The following is a 17,550-nucleotide window of genomic DNA, read 5'->3' as shown; positions in this document are numbered from 1 at the left end:
ACTCGTCTACTGACTGATACATGCAGTACTCGGTGTAGGTTGCGGGAACAAAATCTGTGAAGCAACTCCGTGCTCAATTCTAAGTTAGTTTATTTGTTCAAAAGGTTTTGTCTAAGGGGAGCGGCGACACCCCCGGTACCGGATACTACAGTATATGCTTATCTCTTCTGGTGGTTCAGGAAGCGCAGCGACAGCAGCGCCAGCACACGGAACACCGCGATGAAGATGAACACGTAGCCGAAGTACGTCCACATGTCCGAGTGGTGCATGCCGAATACAGAGCCCACGTAGCCCTTCACCGTGATGTGGTCGATTGACACGGGCAGGCCCGTCACCGGCTGGCAACCGAGCTGCGAGCCCACGTTCTCGTACGCCTGCGTGCTTTCGTTCCACGTAGGGTCCACATCGCACTGGCCGAACACAAGCGAGCCCAGGATCGCGAGCGGGTAGCGCTGCGGGGTGATCGCGTACAACCACTTGTAGCCGCTCGGGATGGCGTTCGCCGGAGGGTTGAAGCCCATAAACAGGAAGAAAATCGAGTTCATCAGCACACCGATGATAGCCGCCACTTCCACGCTCGGCAGCGCGTACGCCAGGAACTGGCCCATGTACGTCTGCAGCAGGATCAGCAGCGACACGTTGATCCAGTACAACAACGCCGTGCCGAAGCCAGTGAAGCCCACCATGAAGAACCACACGAACGTGAAGATGAAGCCGCTCGCGAACACGTACGGGATCTCCGCCAGCGTCGAGCCCACGAAGTACCACAGCGCGTTGTACGTCTGCGCGGCGCGCTCGCGGTAGAATGACTCGCGTTCCTCGCACGAAATCGGCAGCACGCTGTTGAACGACACGATACCGTTGAACAGCGTCGTCATGAACACCATGCCCACGCCGCCGTTGATGCCCTGGTAGGTCACGTAGTCGCCGTTCAGGAACAGGAAACCGAACACCAGCGCCAGTAGGAACGTCACGACGAAGCGGGTCAGGTTGTACGACGGCGTGCGCCAGTACATGTTCATGAAGCGGCCCACCAGGAACTGGGCCTGCGTCCACGAGCTGGCGGCGCGCTTCTTCGTGAACACCATCTCCGGGTGGTCTGGCGACGGGATGGTGACGCCCTCCTTCGCCAGGTTCGCGTCCAGAACGCGCTTCTCCTCGCTGTTCTTGAACGTCTCCACAAAGTCTGTCGTGCCGGCGGCATGGCCCACACCAGCGCCAATCACCTCCAGCATCCACGTGGCTGGGTTGTAGCCCTTCGGAAGAGGAGTCACGCCCGGGATCGACTCGAAGTACTCCACCAGCTTGCGGCACTTCTCGCCAAGCTCGCCCACGAACACGGTCTCGCCACCGCGCTTCAGCAGGAGCAGGTTGTCGAACAGGTAGAACACCTCCGTCGAAGGCTGGTGGATCGTGCACACGATCGTGCGGCCGCTGTCCGCCACCTTGCGCACGCCGTCCATGATCAACTTCGCCGAGCGAGCGTCCAATCCGCTCGTGGGCTCGTCCAAGAAAATCACGCTGGGCTGAGCAGCAAGCTCGACACCGATCGTCAGGCGCTTCATCTGCTCCACCGAGCTGCCGCGGATGATCTGGTCCGCGATGTCGTGCATGTCCAGCAGGTCCAGCACCTCGTCCACCGAGTCGTACTTCTTGCTGTCCGGCACGTTGCTGTCCTGGCGGAGGAACGCGCTGAACGTGAAAGCCTCGCGGAACGTCGACGCCTCCGAGTGCACGTCCATCTGCTCGCAGTAGCCCGTGCAGCGGCGGATGGCCAGGTCGTTCGCCTCGTAGCCGTTCAGCAGAATCTTGCCCTTGATCGTACCGCCCGTCTTGCGGCCAGCGATCACGTCCATCAGCGTCGTCTTGCCTGCGCCCGACGAGCCCATAAGCGCCGTCACCGAGCCGGGCATCGCGAAGCCGCTGACACCCTTCAGCAGGTCCAGCGTCTCCTTCGGGTTCTTCGGGTTCGGCACCGAGTACCACAAGTCCTGGAACGCCACGGCCACCGGCGTGAAGTTCTTCTCGCGCTCCTTCACGTCCACCACGAAAGCATCGCCGCCGGCGGGCGACTTGCTCTTCTTAGGCGTCGCCACCAGCGCGTAGCTGCCGGCCTCGTCCTCGTCCACGGTCTTCTTTGTCAGGATCGTGTGCTCCGGGCTCTCGTAGCGCTTGTACTCCAGCACCAAGCACCCCAGGAACATGAACACCACGTACGCCACCACCATGAAGATGATGCCGTACACGATCCACGACTTGGCCGACGGCACGTCGTACAGCGACAAGTAGTACTCGCCCATGTACATGCCGAACTCCGTGCAGTAGTCGACGCCCTCGTACAGACACACCTCGAACACCGACGAGCGGTACTGGTTCACGGCCAGCGCGCGCAGGCACCACGCGATCGGGTCGATCCAATAGATCCATACCAACCAGTCCGGCATTTGGCTCTTGGCCACGATGAAGCCCGCGAACAGCACGAAGAAGAGGATCGTGATCATGGCGATCGGCTTGGACACGTGCAGGTCCGGTGAGATGGACGCGATGAAGAAGAACCACGCCGCGAACGCCAGGTTCGTCAGGATGAGCATGATCACGTAGATGATGAAGGCGCTGGCCGACGACACGAAGCCGCACAACCAGTACACCAGCGGGCCGAACACGATCGTCTCCGCGAACGCCAGCGGCACCTGCGAGACCGAGCACGAGAGCACGTACGAGGCCGTGCGGTAGAAGTTGGCGCCGCGCTGCTTGTAGAAGATGTCGCGCGCAGCCATGTACGTCGGGATCTGCGACGCCTGGCCCAGCGACAGGAACAGCACGGCCTGGAACAGCACGCCCAGCAGCACCTGCACGTTCACGGGGTCCACGTTCCAGAACGTCGACGCGTTGATCAGGCCCATGACGATGACCATGATGCCTCGGCCCTTGAGGAATGCAGTGTTGCGCATCGTGACCTTGTTCTGGCGCTCCATGAGCGTCCACGTGTTGTCCACGAAGGACTGGTGGAACTCGGGCATCGGGTCGATGTCGTTGCTGACGTTCTCCAGCAGGTGCGGGTCGTACGGGGCTTCCAGCGCCGCCAGCATGTCGCGGTGGATGCTCGAGCGCCGGTAGTGCTCCGCGAACTCGCTCGCCAGGCGCGGGTGGTGCGCCATGCCCGACGGCAGCGCCGTCTCGTACTTGTGCTGCTGGTTCGTGCCCAGGTCCAGCAGGTAGTCGGCCACGTCGCGCTCGGGCGGACACTGGAAGCCCAGGCTCTCGAAGTGGCCCACGACCTGCTCGCGCGGGCCGTGGTACATGACCTCGCCCTCGTTCAGGATGATCACGTCGTCGAAGAGGTCGAACACCTCGGGCGCCGGCTGCAGCAGCGCGATGACCACCGTCTTCTGCAGCTTCTTAGCGATGCTGCGCTGCGTCTTGATGATGTCGAACGTGGCGGCGCTGTCGAGGCCCGTGCTGATCTCGTCCATGAGCGTCACGTACTTCATGCCGAACTCCATCTCGCCGGTCGTCACGCGCTTGCGCTCGCCACCCGACACGCCGCGCATCATGCCGTTGCCCACGATCGTGTCCTGGCAGTTCTCGAGGCCGAGCTGCTGGATCACCACGTCCGGGTAGTGCGCGAACAGCGCCTGCGCGGCGTCCAGCGCGGCCCTGTTCTCCTCGGGCGTGCCCTTGGACAGCTTCTCCTCGGCGCGCTTGGACATCTCGCCGCCGCAGAAGCGGTGCGCGTACTCGAGCGTCTCCTTGACGGTGAGCGTGGGGAAGTGCTTGTCGCGCTGCGTCACGTAGGCCGCGAACTGCGGCAGGCGCTTCATGATGTCAGCCTGCGCGACGCCGTTGTACGTCACATCGCCCTCGATCGTCACGTTCTTCTCGAGCGGGAAGCGGCCGCTCAGCACCTTCATGAGCGACGACTTGCCCGAGCCCGGCTGGCCCAGCACCAGCGTGATGGTGCCCGGCTTGAGCACGCCGCTGGCGTTGCGCAGGATCTCCTTGCGCACCACGTGCTTCTTGGCCGAGAACTTGGCCAGGCCCTTCCTGGCCGTGTTCCAGAGCGTCGGCAGCTCCGTCTTGCTCTCGTTCTCCTCGACCACCACCACGTCGGCGGCGATCGACAGGTTGGTGAAGCGCACCTCCATCTGCGGCATGGTGCGGCCCAGCGCCGCCTCGAAGCGTGTGGCCACGTAGTCGTGCAGCACCTCCGGCCCGTACGCCATGAGCGCCGCGCCCGACTCGTGGCCCGGGGTCCTCTGGTCTGAGGTGGTCGACATGGCGGACAGCGACGTGTGTGCAGTAGCAGTAGCTGTGGCTGCTGCTGCTGATCTATGAGTTGACGTCGGCGTCGCTCTCGTCGAGCAAATTCAGGAATGGACGGATCGGAGCCGGGCGAGGAGCTCACGCATCGACCGGCGGCGGACGACCCGTGCATGTGCATGTACATGTACCGCCAAGAGAGAGATCCGCAACGTCGCGGCTAGGGGACGCGCGTAATATGAGTGGGTGTAGACGCGCTGGATTGCGCGCACAAGTGTATACTCGAAGAAGTGCGCGCGGGACTCCGCTAACCGAAACGGCCGTTTCGCTAGTGCGGCGCGATACCACGAAGGACGAGTCGAGCAGTCGTGAACTTGGCCGTCGCTGTGGACGCTGCCTAGGTGCATGTGTCCGCAGTTGGAATACCAAGCGCCTCGTTGCCGGCGGGTCGAATACGGTCGATGCAGGGATCCAGTATCGGCCCGCAATGCGGGACAGCGCGAGGTGCGACACACACCTGTGTGCGAGCAATCGGCTGCAGAGCCGAGCCTGTACTACGCGCGCCGCCGCGGCGAGTAGGGCTGTGGCATCATCACTGATGACATCAGCGCTGGTCGCGCTTTTCTCGCCAGTAGAGCCGCTGGAGCCAGCCGTTCGACTGGCCGTTTGTATGGCGCGCTGCTGTCAATCGAATCGAAAGTCGCGTGACTGACATTACGCTGATGCGCTGACCTCGGCGGCAGCGTCGGCGGCGTTTGCCCGACGGCAATACGCGCGCTTTCGCCTCGGTACCGAGGCGTTAGCGGCAGCACCGCCGCAAAAAGTATCCTTTGTCGCGGTAAGGCGCGGCGGCGATCGTTTTGGTTAAACCAGCGCTAGGTATCGATGAGTCCGACCATGCGCGGGAGGTCAGCCGCTGGCGCGTGCGCGTAGTCGCCACGCTGTTTGCGCGCAGCGCACGCGCTGCAACCACCATTCTCGGTCATCGTCCTCCGCCGCCGACTTGATCTCCGCTTGCGGCCGGCGACGTCGAGCGCAATCCCCCAGCCTCACGAGCACGACAGGCTCCAATGATTGTGTCCGCCGCCAGCTGGGTGCTAACTTCGCTGGTGCATCGTGGATGAGTGGTGAGCTTGCGCTTGGAGGTGCGGTTAGAGGCGAGGCGGACGTTGCGGCGGCGCATGCATGTTTTCTCAGTGGGGGTGGAACACGGTCCTTTCAGCTCTGCGCGGACGGCCAAACTCACCCCCCTCGCCCTCATACTAAGCGGTGGTTTCAAACCATTGGTTTGACAGCGTCGATGCTACGCGGCGTAACTTACACCGATGTCCACCTTCGGACGATATCAGCAAGCCAGCGTCGAGCGTCAGCTCGCCGATGCGGGTGCTCTTGTCGGATTTTTTTACCTCCTCGCTTCCAGTCGTCGCCGGCACCGCTGCAGCCTCGCAAAGTGTCGACACGGGATCGAGATCGTCGAGACCAGCTCGACTGTCTCATCGGTGGCTACTGTACGACCCGATCTGCTCCAGACTTCAGACTTCAGACTTCAGACTTCAGACTTCAGACTTCAGACTTCAGACTTCAACAACCTACTGTACATGTAATGGCTACAGCTCGAGCTGTAACGAGAACTGTAGCGCGACAGTACAGGTGTCCCCGCTGAATCTGCAAAGGTGGGACCAAAAAAAACTGCGAGGTTACAATATCTGCACAGGTTGCGCATAGACGCTAATGTACTGCTTTTATAGATGCCAATGTACTGTTATGGATCGACATAGCTGAGTTTGCGCTAGATACGATGCCAGAATGCATCCAGCAGTTCCTGATAGAGGCCGGAGTTACAGCATTCCAAGCCTGTGACGCCCAACTTAAGGCTGTATAGATTGAGATCTTCTCCTGCGGCAACCCTACAATATACCGATCAATGCTATCCTTGACCTTAATGCGCGTGAAGAGACTCTTGATGCACGCAATGATGCCCTGATCTAAGATATAATGTTCATTGTGGGCCTTTCATTTCTACCGATCTAGCAACTCGATGTTTCCCGCAGAGACATTTTCCCGCAATGATCTTACTAATTCAGTACATATCACCAGACAGCTGTGGCAAATCTTGTGCACTGGCAGACTCCCGCACACTCTGTGTTCGCGGTAGATAGCCGATGGCAGTTGCAGATTCAGCGGGGACACCTGTACGGGCCGTGAGGACGAAGTGGGTCAACCCAATGATTCACTACGAAGAAATAAGGTTACTCTGCGCACCAATGTACTGTTTTAGTCACACAAAGCCGTATTGTACGATAAAATGATATAGGTTGCAATCTGCGGTTGCTGTCGCCTATCTCTTCTGATGGTTGATGAAGCGCAGCGACAGCAGCGCGAGCAGCCGGAAGACGGCGAGGAAAACGAATGCATAGCCGACATTGCTCCAGATCTCAGAGTGCTTCATCTGGAAGTGGTCTTCGACATACCCCTTCACGGTGGTGTGCCCCAGAGTAAGAGGGGCGTCCTCAAGTTGTTGGCAAGCCTGCTCGGAGCCGCCATCCTCGTACACCTCGAGCGCGCTGTTCCACATGGGCTCGTCGCTGCAGTCCGTGAAGGCGAGCGCGTTGAGAATGCCCATGATGTACTTCTGCGGGGTGATCAGGTACAACCAGTGGTAACCAGACGGAATCGAGGCGGCCGGCGGATTGAAGCCCGAGAACAGCAGACAGATCGAGTTGTAGAGAACACCGAGAATTGCTGCCACCTCCACACTCGGCAGCGCATAAATGAAGAGCTGGCCCAGATACGCCTGCATCAGCACGAAGAGCGACATTGTGATCCAGTACATGACACCGGACGCGTGGTTCGTGAAACCCACCCACGGGTAGAAGATGATCGTAAAGACCCCGCCACTCAAGAACGCGTATGGGAGTTCCGCCACCGTAGAGCCCACGAAGTACCAAAGGCAATTGTACGTCTGAGACGCTCGCTCACGATAGAATGCTGGGCGCTCGGCGGACGTGATCGGTAGTGTGCCAGTGAACGAGATAACGCCATTGAAAAGCGTGGTCGTGAAGATCATGCCGATACCCGAGTTGACCTCTTGGTACGTCTTGTAGTCCTTCCCCATGAATACGAGACCAAAGACAATTGCCAGCATCAGCGAGATCGCGAGCCTTGTGATATTGTATGAGGGTGTACGCCAGTATCGGTCGTTGAACCGCTTCACCAAGAACCGCAGCTGGGTCATCGAGCTCGCCGCGCGCTTTTTCGTGAAGACCAGTTCAGGAACCCCAGGGGCTGGGTGGCTCACGCCAGGTCTCTCCAAGCCTGCATCCAATATACGCTTCTCCTCGCTGTCCCTGAACTCCTGTACAAAGTCCGTTGTGACCTTGTTGCTCACGCCAGCACCGATCACTTCCAACATCCAGGTTGCTGGGTTTTGTCCCTCTGGAAGAAGTAGTGTGCCTGGGATTGCTTCGAGGTAGTTCACCAGATTTTGACTCTTCTCGCCCAACTCGCCCACGAACACAGTCTCACCGCCGCGCTTCAGTAGCAGTAGGTGGTCGAACAGGAAAAATACATCAGCAGACGGTTGGTGAATCGTGCACACGACGGTCCGTCCGCTGTCGGCCACCTTACGAACGCCGTCCATGATCAGCTTGGACGAATGCGCATCCAGTCCGCTGGTGGGTTCGTCCAAGAACAGCACGCTGGGCTGAGCTGCAAGCTCCACACCGATCGTCAAGCGCTTCATCTGCTCCATCGAACTTCCTCGGACAATTTGATCGGCGATTTCGTGCATGTCCAGCAGATCCAAAACCTCATCGACCGAGTCGTATTTCTTGCTGTCTGGCACGCTGCTGTCTTGACGAAGGAATGCACTAAATGTGAAAGCCTCGCGGAAAGTTGTTGCATCCGAGTGGATGTCCATTTGCTCGCAGTAGGCGGTGCATCGACGAATAGCTAACTCGTTCGCCTCGTAGCCGTTCAGCATGATCTTGCCCGTAATTTTGCCTCCGGTCTTGCGGCCAGCTATCACGTCCATCAGAGTTGTCTTTCCGGCACCTGATGAGCCCATGAGAGCCGTCAACGTACCAGGTTCGGCAAAACCACTGACTCCCTTGAGAAGATCGATACTCTCCTTCGGATTGCTAGGCTTGGGCACTGAGTACCATAAGTCTTGGAATGTAAGAGTGACAGGTACGAAGTTCTTCTCACGAGAATGCACGTCAACCACGACTTCAGCAGATGACGGAGACCACCCTGAGGAGGTGTTGGAGCTATTGGGTGTTGAAACCAGCGCATAGTGGTTGGAACCGCCTGTCGACCTGGAGTGCTCACGCTCGATATCCTTTGGTGTGAGAACAACGTTCCTCGGGCCATCATAGCGCTTGTATTCAAGAACGAACGCACCCAGAGCCATAAAGAACAAGTACGCCGCAGTCAGGTAAACGATTCCTGCCCAAACCCACTCGCTCCTTGACGGTACGCTGTACTCCGACAAAAAATACTTGCCCATCGTGGCATTGAATTCACCGCAGTAGTCCACGCTTTCGTATACGCACACATCATACTTCGCGGCGCGATACTCGTTCACGTCGAGCGCGCGCAGACACCAGGCCATGGGGTTGAGCCAATACACCCATATCAACCAGTCGGGAATCACGTTTCTTGACGCCACAAAGCCTCCGAAGAGCACGAAGACTGCGATCGAGAACGTCGACATCGGCTTGGCGATATTGAAGTCGGGTGACACCGCCGTCAGGCAGAAGAACCACGACGCGAACACCAAATTGGTCAGAACGAGGAGTACGATGAAGATGAAATAGTGGCCTGCGTGGACGACGAAGCCGCTCATCCAGTAGACTAATGAGCCAAACACGACACTTTCGAAAATGGCCTGCGGAACAAGCGCCACGGAGTTTGCGATCGCATACGAAGAAGCTCGAGCAAAGTTGGCGGCTCGTTGCTTGTAGAAGATGTCTCGGGCAGCCATGAACGTCGGGACCTGGGAGGTTTGGCCAAGTGCCATGAAAATGGTCGCCTGGAATGTTACACCAAGTCTTCGCTGCACGTCAACTGAGTCTGCTTGGTAGAATGTGCTGCCGTAAATCAAGCCCATTACGACCACCATGAGCGCTCGCGTCCGGATGAATGCATGGTTCCTGATGGTCACCATCCACTGTCGGCGAGTCAGCGTCTTCGTGTTTTCCCAAAACGACTGTCGGAACTCTGGCATAGACTCCATGTGCTTGCTTGCATCCTCCAAGAGGTGCGGGTGGAACGGGTCATCCAGCAGCTCAACCAAGTTGTTGTAGACCGCTGACTGCCGGAAGAGCTCAGCAAACTCGCTTGCTCTGCGCGGGTGTTTCTCCAAGTGGCGTGGCAGTCGTGCTTGGTATTTGCCCTGCTGCTTTGTGCCTAGATCCAGTAAGAAGTCGGCCACGTCGCGACCGGGCGGGCACTTGAAACCCAAGCTCTCGAAGAATGGGAGTGTCTGCACTCGAGGTCCATGGTACATCACTTCACCGTCGTTCAGGATCACAACGTTGTCAAACAGGTCGAACACCTCCGGAGCGGGTTGAAGCAGCGCGATGACAATGGTCTTGTGCAGCTTCTTGGCAATACTGCGCTGGGTCTTGATGATGTCAAACGTGGCGGCGCTGTCGAGACCCGTGCTGATCTCGTCCATGAGCGTCATGTATTTCATGCCAAACTCCATCTCGCCGGTCGTCACGCGCTTTCGTTCTCCGCCTGACACACCACGACGCATGGCATTGCCGATGATTGTGCTTTGACAATTCTGCAGTCCGAGCTGGTCGATGATCAGGTCCGGGTAGTGCTTAAAGTACGCCTTGGCCGCTTCGAGTGCTGCCAAGTTGTCTTCAGAGGTGCCATTTGAGAGCAAGTCCTCGTTGTGCTTTGAGAGACCTCCGCCGCAGAACTCGTGGGCAAACTCCAGCGTCTCGCGAACTGTCAACGAGGGGAAATGTTTATCCTCCTGCGTCACGTACGCCGCGAACTGCGGGAGTTGCTTGGCAAAGTCCTTCTGTTCGCGTCCATTGTACAATATGTTGCCCTCGATCGTGACATTCTTGCTCTTGGGGAACTGGCCGGCCAGAACGCGCATGAGGGACGACTTGCCCGATCCGGGTTGACCCAGCAGCAGCGTGATAGTGCCCGGCTTGAATACGCCGCTCGCGTTCTTGAGGATGTGCTTCTTCTCCATTCGCTTGTTCGGCGCGAGCTTGGCTAGGTTGCGCTTGGTCACGTTGTAGATGGTGGGCAGCTCCGACTTGGCCGAGACGTCTCCGATGACAGCGACGTCGACCGTGATGGACAAATTGCTGTAGCGAACTTCCATTTGAGGCAGCTCGCGCCCGATAGCAGCCTCCATCGTGTTGGCCACGTACCCGTGCAGTTCGTGCGGGCCCTTGGCCAGCATGGTCTTGCTGGACTCGAGATCCACTTTGGTTACCCGTGAAGCCCTCATCGCTTAAAGTCTCCGCTAAGAGCCCAATGCCCTCGAGGTCGCAGGCTTTTGCCAAGCTGAGCAAATTTGATAATGGCTTTAGTGCTCGCTCGACTGCGGAGAGCGCAGGGCATTCGGTGGACGGACAGTCGGGTGTTCGTGACCTCGCATGCTGGTGCCTGGCGCGCAAGCAAACGCAGCCGAGTTGACGCGGTGTCCGTCCCGCGGCTGTCGATTGAGCGGCACGATTGGTGGGAATGCAGCAGCAGGTGCAACCTGAACAGGACACTTCGGACACATCGAGGGTGGCGCGCAATCCCCGACGCGTAATAACGAACAGAAACAGTGTTCAAGTTGCCTTTTTCGCTTGCCATCGGATGGGGTCGCGTGAGTTCGATTGCGCGCCATGTGCGTCTCTGGCTGGATCTGAAGCAAGACCGCCGGGTTTGCTTGGCGCAGCCTGCAACCAGACGAGCATTTAAAAATTAACGCAGGGAAGCGATTAAATTTCGTGGTTGTCTCAGATTCCCCATACATGTACATGTATTACACCAGAGCTTCCGATAGCATCCACCCCTGTGACGATAGCTTTGGCTTGCTGGTGTATAACGTCAGAACAGCTTCAATAGAAAGCACACCGGCAAGGTTCAAAGCCGTACATGAAGGATGTCGATGCCATCACTTCCTGCTAGCTTATCGTGGTGACGTTGGTGGAGAATGGCTCTACTCTGGTGTTTGCTCGTTGTCGTTTGCAGTAGCTCGTACGGCTTCGACGCACGTCCGTCAGTTCGCCAAACGAGGTGACCGTTCCTGTAGCGTGTCCAGTTATCCGCCACAGGAGTGGAAGCATTCATCCGAGTGAAGCCGAACGCCCAAACAACAAACGGCCGAAATCCTGATTTCTGTATGCGTGGCCGTTTTGCTTCGGTTGCAAAACGCGATGAGCCAAGGCGTCTTCACGCCACAGTCTCGAAGATGCATCTTGGTCTATTCCTCACTGCACGATCCCCGCTGGCACTGCCTTCTCGGTGCGCAATGCTCCAAATGGCGCACCATTGTCGCTTTTGCTGAGTTGAGGTGAGCATGGCGCCAAAGATATCGTCAGTACTCGGCTTTCACGAGCGCGAGCAGCTCCACAAGAACCCATCCATCCTGGCCTACACGGGAGACGTAGGTCAGAACTACCTCGACCTAGGTGACGGCTATGGGAATCAAGAGGGCCAGCAAGAAACCCTTCCCCAGCAGCGCGGTCGAAGCCGCACAAACTCAGACAAGAAGACGACAGCAACCAGCTCGCGCTTGGCATCAATTTCGACCAGCCTCCACAGTGCTCGCGCTGCCGTGACCACGCGCGCCAAGAAGCTCCATGTGCGCGTAACTACCCGCCAGGCCATCAGCCAGCTGCGCAAGACTATGACAAAGGGCTCATCGTCACGGACCGACCGCTCTCAGACCAGGGAGTCCGAGGTAGCAGACCACCACCAATCCAACCAGTCCAACAGCGACCACTTCGACAGCGATCACGTTACCGCCATGGGGAACCAAGCTGGAGTCGAGAACGTTGGCTACGCTGAGTACGCTGAGGTTAGTCTGGAAAACGACATGGAGTTTCGCCATTCGACTCGGGGTTCCACAGCAGCCAGAGGCAGCCGGCTGGCCAAGCTCCTCCCGTCGCGCCCCTGGATCAGAGGCTCCAAGCAGAAGCCAAGATTCAGCGACGAGCTCTACTAGCGTTCTTCGTGTGGTACCCTTTTCATACACACTGAAGTTGAAGTTAGCCGTTGAAGTTGTTGACCAGAATGTGTTTGGTTGATCGCATTGTAGCTAACAGTAAAGCCCCTTGTGCTGCACTTTCGTGTTATGGCTTTCGCGGGTGAACACAAACAGTAGTAGTAGTTAGGTAGCAGATTCTATGGCCTCGCCAGCAAAAGCAACGCTCGGGTGCTATCCCAGCGCCAAGCATACCGCCCACAGCGCTGGAACGATGCGGCTTCAGGTCCGTTAGCCGAATATTTTTATACAACTTACTAAGCTTAAACCGCGCGGATGCAGTGGTGCTTGGGGTGCAGCAGCCAGCAACGGAAGCCACCAGCGAATCTGAATCTGACTGTCTGCAGTCGCGACACCTATGCTCCGCGCGCTGCAGCTGGAAGGCAGCGCATGTTCATGATCCAGCACAACCCCCGCCAAAGCTCTGCCGCGGCGTGCGTCACCGTGCCGATGGGGCCGCAGGCTATAAAGCCCATACCACACATGGATGGGAAGATTCGAGCGGTTAGCGTAACCGAATCTGGGCCAATTAGCTCCCGAGCGGTCACTTGCGTATACGCCAGGCGAGCGTCATTATCCCTCGCGCGAGCATGCGCGACTCGAGACGCGTCAAGGCCGAGCCGCTGGGGCAGGTGACGCCGCGCAAGCGCGCGTCGTCGGGCGGCTTCAGCACCGAAGCCAGCAGCTCGTCCGAGATGACGGAGCCCCTCGTGCCCAAAGATCGGCAGTTAGGATACGGCAGCACCACGCCGGAGGTGGAGCCGCAGGATGACGGGGGCGACGTCGTCGTGAGCGACCAGGTGTTGGTCTCCGCCATCGCCAACCTCAGCACCGCCGTACGTAGAGATATCTCCCTGATTGAGTACATGGAGAGTGCTGCACTGACTGACTCGTGGCGCGTCCTCCTCAGTACAACCTGGCGGTGATCAACTACGCGCTGATGATGCTGCAGCGGTCGTACCCGAACTCGAGTCCGGAGCTGCGCTCGACGGTGGACTCGTGCTCGCTGGTCGGGGCCATCGTGGGGCAGCTCACCTTCGGCTACGTGGGGGCGGTGATGGGGCGCCGCAAGGGGATGATCTTCACGCTGCTGCTGTCCATCCTGGGGGCCGCCTCGAGCGCGCTGCTGCCGTGGGGCACCGACTCGGTCTACCACGTGCTGGCGGCGTGCCGCTTCGTCTTGGGCGTGGGGGTTGGAGGGGTCTACCCGCTGTCGGCGGCCTCGGCCGTGGAGTCGACGGACAGCGACGACGACTCAAAGAAGAGCAAGGTCGTGGCGGCGGTCTTCAGCTTCCAGGGCATTGGACAGTTACTGGCACCACTCATGGCCTACGTCATGTTGGCCATGAATGCCCAGCATACGATTGGGTGGAGGGTGCTGCTACTGGTCGGCGCGTTCCCCGGGCTGTTCGTGCTGCGACGAGCGTTCGAGGTTAAGGAAGACTTGCCGCCGTCGCCGATCACCCCGCCGATCGTGCTGAAAAGGATGGACGCAGAGGTGACGTGCAGGTCAAAGCTGTGGGAAAAGCTGCGGGACAGCACCAAGCTGCAGCACAAACTCTTCGGAGCATGCGCGACTTGGTTCCTGTTCGACCTCACGTTTTACGGGAACGTCATCTTCACTCCGATTATTCTGCAAGACACCTACGGATTGGACAAGCACCACTTCGCTGATGTCGCACTATGCTCGCTGGTCGTAGCAGCCATCGCTCTGCCCGGCAACCTGCTCACCGTATTTATTGTCGGCAAAGTCAGCTTCAAGGCGATCCAGATACTGGGCTTTGTCGTCATGGCGCTGCTCTTCCTGGTGCTTGGGTTCTTCTACGAGCAACTGCTGGACTACAGAGGACTGCTGCTCGGAATGTACGCGCTCACGTTCTTCTTCTCAAATTTTGGGCCGAACGTCGGCACATTTTGCCTCCCCGCGGAGATTTTCCCGGAAGACGTGCGCGTTGAGCTCAATGGTGTCGCTGCCGCTGCCGGCAAACTGGGCGCTGCAATCGGTGCGGCGTCATTTGGAATCATCGAAGCTCGTTTTGGTGTATCGTATCTCCTGACTCTCAGTGCGACGGTATCTCTGCTTGGAGCACTCGTGACCTACAAATTCATCCCTTCGAAGCACTACACCCCCTAATAGGTTTGTACCGCTAGACTAGCGCTTCACCTGCCTGTTGCTGGCATAACAATGCTTTATATATCGATCTACTCTTGTGCTCCAGCCCACCTGCTTCGATGCCTATAAAGCGCACTGATCGATATTCTAGCTTAGGAAAGACTGCCGAGTCTGGTTCATTTTACTTGCGCCGGGCAGCGTTGCGCTCTCGTCTCGCCTTGAGTGTCTTGTCTTGGTTGGCCACCTCATCTCGAAATGCCTTCAGCAGATGCCCACCAGCAAGGCTGTTGCCACCGCAAAGTTGCGTGAACCGAGCATGAGTGAACCGAATGAGCATTCTGCCATCAATGGAGCTGTTCACGTTGTCCGCGAACTTTTGAAACCTGCCCTTGCGCACCGAGCAGATCCAGTTTCTCACGCGGTCATTGTCCCATTCGCGGATCGGGACTACCCGCTCTTCTTCGCCCTCTCCAACTTCTTTCACATCAACTCGATCCGTGCTGACATGCGGAGTATCTTCGAGCATCTGACCGGCACACAACAGAGTGTGAAGTGTGTGTTCCGTGTCTATCGATAGCGGAGAGATCGTAGCAATCACACTGGCTCGGGAATTCATGCTCCAAAGACAACTCTTCAAAATGCGAGTCAGATTGCTGGCACGATAGGGAACAAAACCCGTGCTGTCTTCGCGTCCGATGGCCCGAACGCACTCCTTCAGTGCTAGGTGGCTCTTGTTGATCTCAATCGCTTCCTTACGCCGAGCTGCGTCATGGTAGAATGAATCTTCATTGCGCTCGCTGCCAGCCAAATCCAGCAACACGAGCTGTCCGTAGAGCTCACCCAACTCCCCTTTTCTAGAACTGCGGTGACGCAAATTAACGTAGCACACCAAGTGAGAGCGCGACGACTGATGATTCACCGTTGTCGACTCGGTGGAGCGCAAGTCCTTCACGCCCTCCAGCACTTCCAGCAGAGAGTTGGTCGAGTCGGCCTCCACTTCGGTCGTACCCACCAAGCTCGTATTGCCTTCTCCGTCATCACACACAAGCACCTTCGCGCGGTCGTGGATGAGGTCTGAACCGGGAAACAGACAGCAACAACCGTCATTACCAGGGTTTCAACCAGGCTCCTGCATCTCGAACGCACCATAGCACTTCGAGCCGGCGACCTCAACAGCTGAGACAGAGACGACGAAGTCCACGTCGCCCACCGCCTCGGTGAACAGGTCATCCGCGACGTACTGGAAGAGCCCACTCATGGTGTACGTCTTGCCGGATCCCGTCTGTCCGTACATCATGCACACGGCCTTGCCACCCTGCATGGCGTGCAGCAGCAAGTGCTTGACCGCGTCCTCGTAGATGGTCTCCGTGTCGACCTTCTCGTCGTAGCAGGTGGAGAAGCGCTGGTGGTGGGACACCACGTACTTGTGCCGCATATCTGCACCCCGCACAAGCAGCACGCATCAGCGTAAAATGCCTAGTAAATTAGCCCCCTTCTCTCCGTACCGGGGTACATTTTGCACTCGTGGATGACGATCTCGCGCTGGCCGACGGCCGTGGTGACGTCGAACTCGTGCTTGCGCAGCTCGTGCGGCAGCAGCGGGCGCTTGCGCACGTACACATGCATGTGGTCGCTGCCGGGCGCCTCTCGGTTCGCCTCGTCGCTCTCGCCTCCGTCGGCGTGCAGCCTACTCTGCATCTGCTGCAGATACTGGCCGCGCAGCTCGCGCAACGTGCGCTGGAAGTCCGCCGCGTGCACCTTGCGCGCCGTACTGGGGTGGAGACAGAGCGGTGGGTTAGCTGAGCTTGTGCGCTGTCAGAGGGTACTAAGTGAGGACGACGCCACCTACGCACCGCTTGTCCATGTTCTCGCCGACAGGGCGCCATTCCCGGTCTGGCACCATCGTCCTCGCAGTGTCCTGGCCGCTTGCTTGGCACAGGGCAAGTTCTGCAGTGACGGATCCTGTGCGGCAGTTGAAGTCGCAATCATTCCTGTTTCAACGTGGACCACACACTTTTCAATTCGCATTGCATTTATCAAAACTTTTCACAGGTTGATGGCCAGTGAAAAGTTTTTACATGTATTCACCAATGGGCGCCTTCCAAAACCATCATAAAACCGTTTTATCGCCGAAGTTTTATACCCCCTTTTATCACTTTTTTATGCGACAGCGACCGCAAAAGGGACTGTCTAACGAGGGCTACAGCAAACGCTACCACTTCCGGTACCGTGGTCCGACCACATCATAGGATTTGTGGTAGCTTTATGCAGATTAGAGATGCAATTCTGCAGCACGGATGAAAATATCCTCCACCTCTATATCCTGCCCGTAACTACTTTCTTCCATGCTCCTCTCGTCTACTCCATTGAAAACAATGCCAGTGTGGTGGAAACATTGTAAAAATTGTAGCCTTGTCCTGAAGATCCTACCAGATTTCTTTTCGCCAGTGTATTGCCTGGAGCTGGTCGACCTTGTAGGCTTCGCCCTTCTTAATCTCCTCTGCACGTTTGATCTTCTCTTATACCCACCGGAGCTGCTTCTTATGATAAGCACGCTTGAACCCGGCAATCATCCCTGCATCCATGGGTTGCAGAAAAGCTGTCGTGTTTGGTGGTAGACACTCTAGGCGAACGTTAGTGCGTACAATATCGCCAAGGCTATGCGAAGAAGCATTGTCGACTAGCAGCAAGATGTGCCGTCCAGACGCTCGAATGGCGCGGTCGAGGTTGAGCAGCCATTCACGGAAAACTTGACCTGTCATCCACACCTTCTGGTCCGACTTGTACCTGAAGCAGAGCTGGGACGCAGTGCGATTATTGAAACAGTACGGTTGCTTGGCGCGGCCCAAAAAGAGTGGAGGTAGCGCATCGGAGCCGTCGGCGGTTGCGGTGAGAGCGATGGTGATTCGTGTCTTCGTATTCTTCACGCCGCGGGCGCGTCTCGTGC

The 17,550-nt window shown here is 57.9% G+C and overlaps 5 protein-coding genes across 6 annotated transcripts; 2 read left to right on the top strand and 3 right to left on the bottom strand.

Annotated features, from left to right (window-relative positions):
• Positions 1-158: 158 nt before the first annotated feature.
• Positions 159-4,277, bottom strand: IUM83_10386 (ATP-binding Cassette (ABC) Superfamily; the record flags this gene model as incomplete). The annotated part of the gene is made up of 1 exon (XM_067934884.1): positions 159-4,277. One exon carries the CDS (start codon positions 4,275-4,277, stop codon positions 159-161), a length of 4,119 nt encoding a protein of 1,372 aa, XP_067781506.1.
• Positions 4,278-6,598: 2,321 nt separating this feature from the next.
• Positions 6,599-10,693, bottom strand: IUM83_10385 (the record flags this gene model as incomplete). 2 transcript variants are annotated; one of them, XM_067934882.1, is made up of 2 exons in its annotated part: positions 8,586-8,599; positions 8,662-10,693. In XM_067934882.1, 2 exons carry the CDS (start codon positions 10,691-10,693, stop codon positions 8,586-8,588), a joined length of 2,046 nt encoding a protein of 681 aa, XP_067781505.1. The 2 variants fall into 2 exon arrangements, with proteins under 2 accessions (XP_067781504.1, XP_067781505.1); XM_067934883.1 differs by having other exon boundaries at positions 6,599-10,693.
• A 1,110-nt stretch (positions 10,694-11,803) lies between these two features.
• On the top strand, positions 11,804-12,451 carry IUM83_10384 (uncharacterized protein; the record flags this gene model as incomplete). The annotated part of the gene is made up of 1 exon (XM_067934881.1): positions 11,804-12,451. The coding sequence occupies one exon, from the start codon at positions 11,804-11,806 to the stop codon at positions 12,449-12,451; it is 648 nt and encodes a 215-aa protein (XP_067781503.1).
• A 629-nt stretch (positions 12,452-13,080) lies between these two features.
• Positions 13,081-14,624, top strand: IUM83_10383 (Inorganic phosphate transporter; the record flags this gene model as incomplete). Its single annotated transcript, XM_067934880.1, has 2 exons — positions 13,081-13,326; positions 13,401-14,624. 2 exons carry the CDS (start codon positions 13,081-13,083, stop codon positions 14,622-14,624), a joined length of 1,470 nt encoding a protein of 489 aa, XP_067781502.1.
• Positions 14,625-14,784: 160 nt separating this feature from the next.
• On the bottom strand, positions 14,785-16,506 carry IUM83_10382 (kinesin-like protein; the record flags this gene model as incomplete). Its single annotated transcript, XM_067934879.1, has 4 exons — positions 14,785-15,677; positions 15,750-16,040; positions 16,109-16,374; positions 16,457-16,506. The coding sequence occupies 4 exons, from the start codon at positions 16,504-16,506 to the stop codon at positions 14,785-14,787; spliced, it is 1,500 nt and encodes a 499-aa protein (XP_067781501.1).
• Positions 16,507-17,550: the final 1,044 nt, after the last annotated feature.

Source organism: Phytophthora cinnamomi (assembly GCF_018691715.1).
Source record: "Phytophthora cinnamomi strain GKB4 chromosome Unknown Contig117, whole genome shotgun sequence".
In the NCBI taxonomy this organism is placed as follows: Eukaryota; Oomycota; class Peronosporomycetes; order Peronosporales; family Peronosporaceae; genus Phytophthora; species Phytophthora cinnamomi.
This window is presented reverse-complemented; position numbering and strand designations above follow the sequence as displayed.